We start from the raw sequence: 10,966 nt of genomic DNA, 5'->3' as shown, positions 1-10,966 counted from the left end.
TTCAAGAGATCCTTCAGTCACCTGGAAGAAACTCTTTTGAAAGCACAAAAAGGGGTTTCAGAAGGGCTAACCCTTCGGAAACTTTCCCTAGCACCCTCTTTCATACATGCCCTGTAGGCTTCCAGATTTACATTAGTACAAAACACTTCAGCAAACATATTTATACATCCGGCTCCTTTCCTGTCTCTCCAAGACAGGGATAGTGTCAACCCCCTTGTTTGGCACAATGGAATTATCAGCTTGGGATAGTGGACTGGTAGAAAGATCAGCTATTGTTTACTTAGTACCTGTACAGCAGAGACTGGTTATTTACATTCATTATCTCCACTTTACAGACTAAGACACTGAGGCACAGAGTACAATTTGCTAAACTTGTAAGAGGATTCAACCACGTGTTTTGAAACCTAGTACTGTCCAACAGAGCTTTCTGTGATGATGGAAATATTCTACACGTGTCGCCTGACACGGTGGGCATGTCACTGGTAGCTGTCGAGCACTTGAAATGTTGCTCGTGGGACTGAGGAAGTCCATTTTAAGCCTTATTTACTTTGAATAATTTAAATGTAAATAGCCACACACAGCTACTGTCTCCACACCGGTAGAGGCAGAAGTCTGGGATTTGAAGTCTACTCTCTTGCTCAGTTGCTAGATTTGGGCTAAGCTGCTGCATCTCATAGAACCTCAGCTACCCCAGCCATAAAAAGGGATCATTATCACTCTGAAGTTGGCTTTTAGCCCAAATCAGCTCACTAGGTGGAAAGCCAAAGTTCTTTATAGGCAGAGATGTCAGGGACCAATCCTAAAACTTTCTGGCAGTGGCCCCAGGCCCAAGTACCAGCCATGTGGTTTTAAGGAAAAAGCCCCACCACCCCTTTTATATATGCACACAGAGCCCAGACCTCATGCAGCCCCAAAGGGGCAAGAAGAGACTTTAATCAGGGGAGGGAGGATCCACTGGAATAAGAAAAGGTACAGCGAGCACGGGAGCAGAGGAGCCAGGGCAGGTGAAAGGGCCCCAGCCAGGAATCTGGTAGGACTCACCTCTCTACCTTTAGTACAGGCACTGCACTGACAGACAAGGCGAAACACAGGCCCCTCTCAGCTGGAAGGGCTTGAAGCAGCCCCTGTGGCCAGAGGTTACCTGGCTTTCTCACTCCAGCTCCTGGGCATGGCTGGTGGCCACTGGTTCAGCCCTTGTCCCCAACCAGTGCTGGGTGGCCGTCTTCAGGCAGAGCTCAGGAAGCTGGCCACTGCTAATGAGCCCAAGGAGGCTTGAGAATAAGAGGGCAAAGGAGAGGAACTAGAGTCTGAAACCTCCTTCCCTCCCCACACAGGGTGGACTGGGGGAGGAACAGTAGTCAGTCGCCTTCTGGCTCCAGGCCCGCCCAGACCCACAGCGACCAATAAGGTACAATCACTGGGACCAGTAACAGCCACTGAAGGTGGAGATTGTTTAAAAAAAAAAAAAAAAAAAAAAAAGACAAAAAGATTACAGTCTCCTACAAGCACAGTTTAAGTTTCAAGACGTTAAAAAAAATCTGTCCCAGCCCAGGGGACTGAACATCAGAAGCCAGCCTGACCAGGCACGTGTGGCCTTGGGGCAGGTCCACTGCTGCTTTGTTGCCAGCTAGCAAGCACACCATCCCCCCCTCCCACGTCTGATGCCCACCCCAACCCAGTTCCCCTCCTCTGCTTCCACTGCCGCTCTGAGACGTAACTCCAGGACGACTTCGCAGAGACACAGGATTCTGAGGGGGAAGGCCACGAGATCCAGCCAGATGTTTAAAACTGTCAAGAGAACCAAGAGATGGTAAATGATAGTTACTGCTGTACCCCAGTGGGCCTGCTGCAGGGTGGGGGGAGGTGGAGTGGGGGAGGTGGGCTGACCCGAGAGCTGCCACTGTGCCTAGATCTGAGGGGCAGGGTTGGTCCCAGGACACCCTTGTGGGTATGCTCTTTCTAATTCAGCAGTGACCTTTGGGGCACTGGCCCTAAACCCAGCACCAGACAAGGCAGAGAAATTACAGGTGCCATGGGCTTTCCCACAGCCGCCCTTGGCCACACCACAGAAGCTGCTGTAAAGTGCTGTCACAGCACCGTGCTTGGTGAACAGAGGTTGCCTTCTTTAGAGATGCAGGGCTTGGGGACTCAGAGAGCTGAGTACTTTGTGTCAAGCTCTGTGTGGTCCAACCAGGACTGACCCTTGAAATGTTTTCTGCCATCAAGTGTCCCCCATGGTGCCAAGACCAGCCCTGGACATTATACAGACCAACAAATGACCCAGCCCCAAAATGAGCAGTGTCAGGTCCACATGGTGTTTAAAAGAAAATGAATTAGTGGTAAACCTTGAAAATATGAAAGATTCTGGATGCAAATCCAGATTCTGGGTTTCTCTGGAAAAGCTGTAAGATGAAGCTGTGTGCTGGTGATCCGTTTCAGGTGAGGCGTGTGCTTGCCAGGCCCCCACACTACCCACTTCACTCATGCACGTCACCGCCCAGCCCTGGAGTGCAGCTCAGTGTGTGACCCCGGCCAGAGGCTGAAGTACTGTTCTAGATCTTTGAGCCTGAAACCTAGCTCCAAGTCCTAGTTGTCCCACTTACTGGCTAAGGGACCTGGGGCAGGGATTGAATTTGTTTGTTAATCCCCAGTTTACTAATCTGTAAAATGGGGATTAACACCTGACTCAAAGACTGTTTAAGGTATTGTATAACTATAGAAATATAATTATCATAAAAATGACTGATGAATGAATGACCTAAATAATAAATAGGACAAGAACCATTTTTCTTCACAGTTCAATCCAAAAGCCTACTGGTGCTATAATACATAGAATGTTGACTTATGTGCCAAATGGCATGTTTTCCATTCTTTTCCTCATTTTTTAATTATTGCTTTTTTTAAAAGATTTTATTTATTTATCTTTAGAGGGAAAGGGAAGGAGAGTGGGAGAGAAACATCAATGTATGGTTGCCTTTCGTGCATCCCCTGCTGGAAACTGGCCTGCAACCCAGGCCTGTGCCCTGACTGGGAATCGAACCGTGATTATCTGGTTCGCAGGTCTGCACTCAATCCACTGACCCACACCAGCCAGGGCCATACTTTTCCTCATTGTTCAACCACACTGACAAGGTTCAGATTAATTACTCAGTCTCCTCATTTTGCTTCTGAGAAAACAGGCTTAGCTGAGAGGTGCTGCCCCAGCCTCAAGCCCGGGGAGGCGGTGCAGCCTGGACTCACTCAGGCGGTGTGACCGCACAGCCCGTGCGACCTGAATGGGCACGCCGCCCTGTGCGCACAGGACAGCTACTCTGCGCGCTGGCTGCCCTCAGTACAGTTAAAGCCCGGGGGAAGAGGGTGTAATTTCCATTTATAGGAATCTGGGCTTCTTCTGGGCCGGGGCTGTATACAATGGCAGGAATAAACACTAAATCCACCATCCAGAGGTCACAGTCAACTCTGAGAGGAACATGTCAACAAACCAAAGATTGTTTGGAAGAAGAAAAAGAAAAAGAAGAAGGCATGTCCTGAACATCTAAACAAGAACAACTGTGTCATCAGTTCATCAATGTTTACAATTCCTCCTCTTCACAGGAGGGTAGCCCTTTCAATTACGAAGGCACAGACAACTGAAGAGGCACCCAGAGGACTTAGGCCAGGAAAGTGATGGAAAGCAGGTTGATGAAATCATGACTTCAAGCCTGAGAAACAGACACTAAAGGAAAATATTTCAGTCTGTTTGAGAATTGGAATTACACTGCAATTAGCTGTCCTACATGCCTAGGAAAATTCACATGTGGATTTAATTTGCCTTGCCTGCGGTTTGAACTAGTATAGGGAAATACGCTGTGTTCATTTTGAGAGGCAGAAATCAGCATTTAAATCCCCATAAAAGACCACAAGAGACATCCCCCGGACACCCAGTTATAGAAAATGTCCTATAGCTCTCAAAGATGAAGCTCAGGTGCTCCAGCCCTGAGGCACCACTAGCGATGCTAGAGGCCTCAGGGAACATTCACACACTGGCACCACTTTCCTGCCAGATGCTAAGCTCTCAACAGGACCCATGGCTCCGTCTACCTCTGGAAAGAAACCAGGAAGGCCCCTACTTACATTCTTGAGAAACTCCTCAGCCACAATGCGGGCACGGGCATTGACTGACAGTTTCATCTCACTGATCTCTTTGTCGATCTCCTCCATGAAGTGGATCACGAAGTCCACTAACTTGTGTTTATACATCTGCTCTGTGTGGAAGTTGGTGATCAGAAAACTGATGTCATACCCCTAAGGAAGGAAGATAGCAGAGAGGAAGAAACAGGAGAATATTAGTGTCCCAAGGGGAACTCAGCTGTCTATGTCCTCTCTGTTCACTCAGTCACATGCTTCCCCCTGGCTGTGGTCTTCTCTCAAGCGACACACCTTTCAGTCAGCAGCCCACCCACTCTCGTGGGGCATCTGTTGGCTGGATCCAGTGAGCTAAACCCAGTTGAATGTTTTGTGTAAATGAGATGTCTTGGGAAGACTATCTAGGGCACAAATAATTACGTTCAGAACAAGTCAGGGGCAAGTGAAGGGACTCGAAATCTTGTTAGAGAAGCATCTAATCAAACAGGGAACATTCAGTCTGAAGAGAAGAGATGCTGTAGAAGAAGGATGGAATGGAGTGTCTAACTACCAGAGGGGTTGCGTGTTCAGGAGCAGTTTTACTAATTCTGGGTGGGCTCAGAGGCTAGATCTACGACCAGAAGAAAGATTTTAGCTGAGAATCAGGATGTCTCCAACACATCTAATGTATCTTATGATGGTGTGTGCTGCTCTGTGTGGTAGTTGCTCGGTCACCGAGGGTATTTTAGGTCAAACCAACTGGGAGTCTGTGGAGAGGACTTAAGTTCAAAGTCAGCAACGACTGACCCAGTGTCAACTGTATCCTTGAGAGGCTATGAAATTAGTAGGTGGCAAAGCTCAGACAGGGTCTGACTTATTATGTCCTTTCTGTTGCTTTGGGAAGAGGAACAACATGTCTGCTCTTTTTTTTTTTGCCTTTTCCATGCTCGAGGCAGACCTAACTTTTCCTAAACCAACCCCCCCTTACTCTAGCTGATATGAAGGCCAACTCCCAACTCAAGCAGTTGGGTGGACACCCTACAACTGGAGAAGTAGCCATCTTGGTTCTAGAAAACAATTCTCTGCCAGTGACAGTGGATTCAGTGATAGAATCCTGAGTATTATGATCATGTGAATCACATGGTCTCACCTCCACTGGTTTCCTTCGAAGGATAAAGAAATTCTCTGCTCGCATCATCATGAAGCGCATGAACTTGTGGCATAAAATCTTCTCAATCTCATCAGCCTATTGAGAGCAAAGCAGAAATGTTGTTTCCCTAAAGCTGATACCCTTGGCCAACAGAAATCTATAGCCTGGTCCTCTGACCTAATACCCGCCCAGGCTCACTGGAGGCAGTGGGCTCTGGTACGGGGAGCACTCGCTGCCTGAACTCTGAATCATGGGCACTTGGTTGCCAACCGAAGGGGGGCTCTCCAACATTAGAGCACCTCCAGCACGGCACTGTAACATGGTCTAATCTCTGCCCACCAGACAGAGGTAACTCTGGCGAACCTGAGTCTTCTACCCTCTCCTTCTAGAGTCCTCACCTATATTCAAAGATGCCTTTCCTTTTCTCATTTCACTAGTGCTGCATTTCCCAGAGTCTGGGATGTACCTCCCCTGGGGTATCGGAAATAACCTCAGGTGGTCTCCACTTTAGTAACACCGAACATCAAACAATCTTGTTTCTCCCTGCTGAGCTCTCAAGATTTCTGAAAGGAAAATTTTGCAGCTGGGTACTGGTATGCCCTGAATAGTCCCCAACACCTGGTAATCTCCTCTTAACAACAACAGTGAGCCCCAGGAGTAGAGCTTTCTGTAGGCGACATAATCAGTTTTGGCTTCGTTATGTGTATTTAAAATTTTAGAGTTCCCTCCATTTGGCAAGTAATACTGTTTTTCCACTTGTGTTTCTTTTAAAGAAACTAACCCAATTTAAAGAAAATTATTAAATAAGTAACTGTCTAGGTAATCCATTGATATGGCAAAAATGATGGAAGTGGTGAGAATGTTAGACATTTGTAAAATGCTGTTTGAGGAAACATAAGAAAATGTACTTTGGTTTTTTAGCCTTAATCTTACTTTCAGAGTTTATGATTATCACTAGTACTGGTACTATTTATTTTCTAGAACTGGACTTATTCCAGGGCAGCCTTAAAGATGGAGTTGCTCGCTCTTCATTCCACCTATTTCCTGGGTACATTCAAGGAAAAAGAGTCTGTTTTTCCATCCACCCTGATCTCTCAGATGGGGACCCCTGGCTTCCCGCAGAGACAGGGGCTCTGCGGTGAGCTCACCTGTTTCACAGCAATGCTGACCCGGACAGAGTTGATGGAGCCCTCAATCAGAACCTTTTCCTTCTCATTCCTGCTGATGGTCACAGGTTGTAACAGGAGCTCTTTGCTACTCCTGAAAACACAATGTCACAAAGGCCACTGTACTAGAGAGGGACAGACTGTTCAGGGAAATCCCACAGCAGATCCCAGAATCATTCTCTGAGACCACAGTCCAAGGAACAGGAGCCTCACAAACAGGGTGCTCTCAGACAGGTGCCTGTGAGCGTACTCTCCAATGCAAAGAGCACAGGCTCTGGAAGTCAGGGTGGAATGCTTTTGAAATTCAGCCTCCTGTTATTTTCCTTGGGAAAGTTACTCTACTGGAATCTCCATGTTCTCATCTGTAAAATGACTCATTCCTGTCCCACTGGCAAGGACTGCGAGAGACCAAAGAGGATCCAGCGTCCAACAGCACGCCTGACACATGGTAGGAGCTTTGCGAACGGTAGCTCTTAATTTAGTAACTACAGACAAGCCCACATGCCATTTAAGGAATAAGAAGAGAGAATACCTTAGAGAGAAGGACAAGCTAACACAGTTTTGCATGTTTTAATGATCAATCCCTAATGATTCGCTTCTTCAGCATTAAGACCCCTCCCAGCTCAGCCCCTGTTCTGATGCCTCTGGGTTCCCAGATCTATGTAATGGTAATTATTGTGGTGGTGGTGTCTGTGAGCTGTTGTCATACTGAAGTGCCTAATAGAAACTATGTATGTTCAGAAACATAACATGACACATGCTAACATCTTGTCATTTTTTAAAAATTCCAATCATATCAACATAGTGTGGTAATGCCATGCATCTCATTTATATATATGTCCCAGATTAAACTTTAAGGGGTGAAATAACAACTTGTTTAGAAAACATAAACTAGATAAAAGAATATAATCCAAAATGCAGAATTGCACAATATTTGCAGGAGATATATTGAGTCCAGGTTGGTTGGGGAAAAAAAATCCTTGATTTTACCCTGGCTGCTGTAGCTCACTAGATTGAGCACCAGCCTATGAACCAAAGGGTTGCCAGTTTGAAACCTAGTCAGGGTGCGAGAGACAGCTGGTCAATTTTTCTCTTGCACATCGATGTCTCTTTTCCCCTCTTTCTCCCTCCCTTCCCCTCTCCAAAAAATAAATAAATAAAAAATATTTTTAAATCCTTCATATTTAAATTAGAACAAAAACAGAGATAACGTCTCATAACCAAATTCTCCATTCTCTTCTCAAACTGCCAGTGGGTTTAGTAATACCACAGGAGATACTTCACAAACAGCTCTGAGAGGTCCTACCTTATGTCAAGCAATCTTGGCTCCAGAGTAGCTTCTCCCCTGGGTTTTGTCCTGCCAACCCACTGACCCTATTTTCTGAACTCCAAATTGGGAACCACTGTTCCCATCTGGCAGCAAGACAAAATATGTGAACTGCTGTTGTCCTAACAATGTCAGAATGGAAGTTCAAGGCACATTCTAGACAACAGCCATCTGAGGCTGCACCCATCACCCCCACCCTCACCTTTTCCTTCCCTACCTGACTTCTACCTCCGGCTTGTTGTGTCGTTCCACAACCTGGGAAGAGAAGTTCTCCAGGCAGAGGGCAGCCTGCAGTGTGGCCCGCACGGCACTCAGGTAGGGGCGGAGAGTGGCAGTCTGTAGGAAAAACCCCAAGGGAAGATCAGAATGTCTCACCAAACCCACTGCCCCCCCTGCCCTAGCTACTCGGAAGCCAGGCAGTACTGGGGGTGCTGGGGGTGCCAGACTCCAACACCAAAGTAAACAGCAGATGAGGCCTTCAAGGTGCCTTCCATTCTAAGTCTAGACTAGTGGTTCTCAACAGGCGAGCATTCAGCAATTTTGAGACTTTTCACTGACACTACTTGGGATGGGAGTGCCACTGGCACTGAGAAGATAGAGGCCAGGCATACCACTAAACATTCTACAATGTGCATCAAAGAATCATTTAGCCCCATATAGTGCTAAAGGTGAGAAACTCCAGTCTAGAGGCTTATAGTGAATAATTGACCTCTATCTTTTGAAGCAAAAAAATGGGTAAGTCTACTATGTGTTATGCACTGAGCTAGGTGCTGGAAATTCAAAGATGATTAACACCATCTCTATCCTTAAACAGCTCAACGGGGAGGGAAAACTACAGTACACAGGATAACTGTGACACGGATTTGCAAGTTATATTTGTAGAAGTGGGCTTTCACTTGAAGATAGAAAAAGATTAGAATTTTACATTGACAGAAGGAAAGTCCCACTAGAAGGATCAGCTTCTAGCTACATTGGCCTATTATTTCCTTATATTAGCCAAGTTCTTTCCCACCTCAGGGTTTCACACATGCTGAACTATCTATCTGCAGGCTTTGCTACCCTCTCTTTGCCTAAGTCATCCCTCAGACGTTGAGTTATTCAGGGAAAACCTCTTCCTTCCTCAGAGAAGTCTTTCTTGACTTCCCCTTCATAGCATTTCTCATAATTTACCATGACACATTCGTTATACATCTTTAGTAAAGTGATCTCTCCTTCAGTAGACTGTCAGCTTCAACAGACCATGTCTATTTTATCCAAATCTACATTATTTTACACCTAGCTCTGTTAGTACCTAACATATGTATACAGTGTCTTATTTTCTGTACAATGAATGAATGAATGAAAGTAGTGTTTTAATCAAGGTTAGGATAACACAAGGCATTAAGAGTTCTGGAGTAGTAATGAGTGCAACGTTGCTGTATATGGGAAATATTTTAGATTGAGTAGATGACGCTGCAATAGTATCCTGGAGATTCATGGAGAATCTCAAATGCCAGGCTACTGAGTTTAGCTTTTCTTTTATGGTGGTAAGGAACTGCTGGTGCTTTCTGAAGGGGAAGTTGTATGACTACAGCTGCATGAAGACTCTGTGGAGATTGGACTGGAGAGGGAAGTGAGACATAATGCAGAGAGGGTTATTCAAAGAGTGCTGATGTGAGCCTGGACTGGGGCTGTGGAACAGGATGAGCAGAGAGTATCATAGGGGTTATATTGACACAAGATGTAGATGATCGTGGAATAAAAACACATTTCAACAAACTATGGTCCACCAATACAATGAACTACTACTCAGCAATAACAAAGAATAACTACTGGCACACGCAACATGGATGAATCTCACATGCATTATGGTAAGAAGCCATACTAAAAAGCCTACATATTGAACAATTCCATTTATGACAATCTAGAAAAGGCAAAACTATAGGGGGGAATCACTGGTTACCTGGGGTGGGGGAAGAGGGGCTTCAGAGAACATTCTGAGGTGATAGAAAAGTTCTGTACCTTGATTGTAGTAGTGATTACAAGACTGTGTTCGTCAAAATTCATAGATGGTAAACCTGAGAAGGCTGAATTTTCGGTGACCAGCCCTGTGACGCCTGCCCTTTCACAATTAAAATAGACATAGCCTCATGTAATAACTCAATATTAACTTGCTTTTCAAGAAAATCGAGAGATATAGCCATTATAAGGGACAAAGGAGGACAAGCAAGTTTAGGGGAGAGGTGGAGTTTTGCTCTGGAAATCTAATTTCCAAGGTGTCTCTGGACAAGGTGTCTCTAAGATAGCCAGACAAACTTTTCAAAAGAGAGCTAGGATGGCAGATTTAGGATTCACAAGGTCATCAGAGCCAGGAGACTAAGTAATTACCAATTAACTCCCAGGAATGCCCACATTTATCAAACGGGAGGATTTCCTGGGAGGAAGGGATCAACAGTATCAGATCTTATGTGTCACAGTAAGACTAACACGGTTGAGCTGTAGCCTGCAAAGGGCCTGGGTGGTGGCAGCATAAAAGAGGTCGATCCGTCAGTACTGTAGAAGGCAGAGGATAAAGAAAAGAATGGGATATGGAAGTGCAGGCGCTTCCCTTGGAAAAGTCGGTTCAAGCGGGCAGGAGAGAACAGAGCAGCGTTATTTAATGAAGTTTTATTCTGGTTGGAGACGTGGCCCTACTACATGCCTCGGCAACTCTGCAACGGGCTAAGGCCTACTATGTGCCTATGAGACGCTACCACGAACCTAGGAAGCATCACTTCCGGCTTCCTCCAAGCATCAATAGTATTCCCTACCTAACCCGAGAGACAGACCTTGAAGCCAGCAGAACTGTTTCTTACCAGGGCGTCACCCGCTTGACCCTCCCTCACTCCGGCTCCTACACCACCCTCTTTCTCCCAGCCTCATCATGCCCCCAACCCTCCAACATCCCTCGGCCCTGGGCCTCTCCCTTGCAAAACCGTATCTCCCCCAGACCCATAGCTTTGAGGAAAACCAGGTACGGGACGCCAGAGGGGTAGGAAAGGGGTCCCTGGCCGGGGGCCCGGGACTCTCACCATCGCGGGCGCTGGCTGGGCCGGAAAGCGGAAGTACGGAAGTGGCCCGGCCCAGGACGCTTGCCCTTTCCCGAGAAGCGCAGCCGCAGTCTCCTCCCGGACTTCCGGACGTTACCACTGAGCTCCGAGTGGGGGAAGGGGAGCCTTGCAAAACTTGGTCCTTTGTTAA

At 46.5% G+C, this 10,966-nt stretch overlaps 1 protein-coding gene across 1 annotated transcript; it reads right to left on the bottom strand.

Annotated features, from left to right (window-relative positions):
• Window positions 1-900: 900 nt before the first annotated feature.
• Window positions 901-10,904, bottom strand: ARPC4 (actin related protein 2/3 complex subunit 4). The gene is made up of 6 exons (XM_037134656.2): window positions 10,798-10,904; window positions 7,965-8,083; window positions 6,403-6,514; window positions 5,255-5,350; window positions 4,114-4,284; window positions 901-1,788 (listed from the first exon to the last, which is right to left on the bottom strand). The coding sequence occupies exons 1-6, from the start codon at window positions 10,798-10,800 to the stop codon at window positions 1,783-1,785; spliced, it is 507 nt and encodes a 168-aa protein (XP_036990551.1). The 5' UTR covers window positions 10,801-10,904; the 3' UTR covers window positions 901-1,782.
• Between the last annotated feature and the right edge of the window lie 62 nt (window positions 10,905-10,966).

Source organism: Artibeus jamaicensis, unplaced genomic scaffold (assembly GCF_021234435.1).
Source record: "Artibeus jamaicensis isolate MK-2021 breed Jamaican fruit bat unplaced genomic scaffold, CSHL_Jam_final contig_519, whole genome shotgun sequence".
NCBI classification, from domain to species: domain Eukaryota; kingdom Metazoa; phylum Chordata; class Mammalia; order Chiroptera; family Phyllostomidae; genus Artibeus; species Artibeus jamaicensis.
Note: the sequence above shows the minus strand (reverse complement) of the source record. Positions and strands in the feature narration are given on the sequence as shown.

Coding starts and splice junctions, on each gene's coding strand:
- ARPC4 (XM_037134656.2), bottom strand. Junction 6,515..7,964: donor AAGCCGGAGGTAGAAGTCAG/GTAGGGAAGGAA, acceptor TTGTGTTTTCAG/GAGTAGCAAAGAGCTCCTGT. Junction 5,351..6,402: donor TCAGCATTGCTGTGAAACAG/GTGAGCTCACCG, acceptor TGCTCTCAATAG/GCTGATGAGATTGAGAAGAT.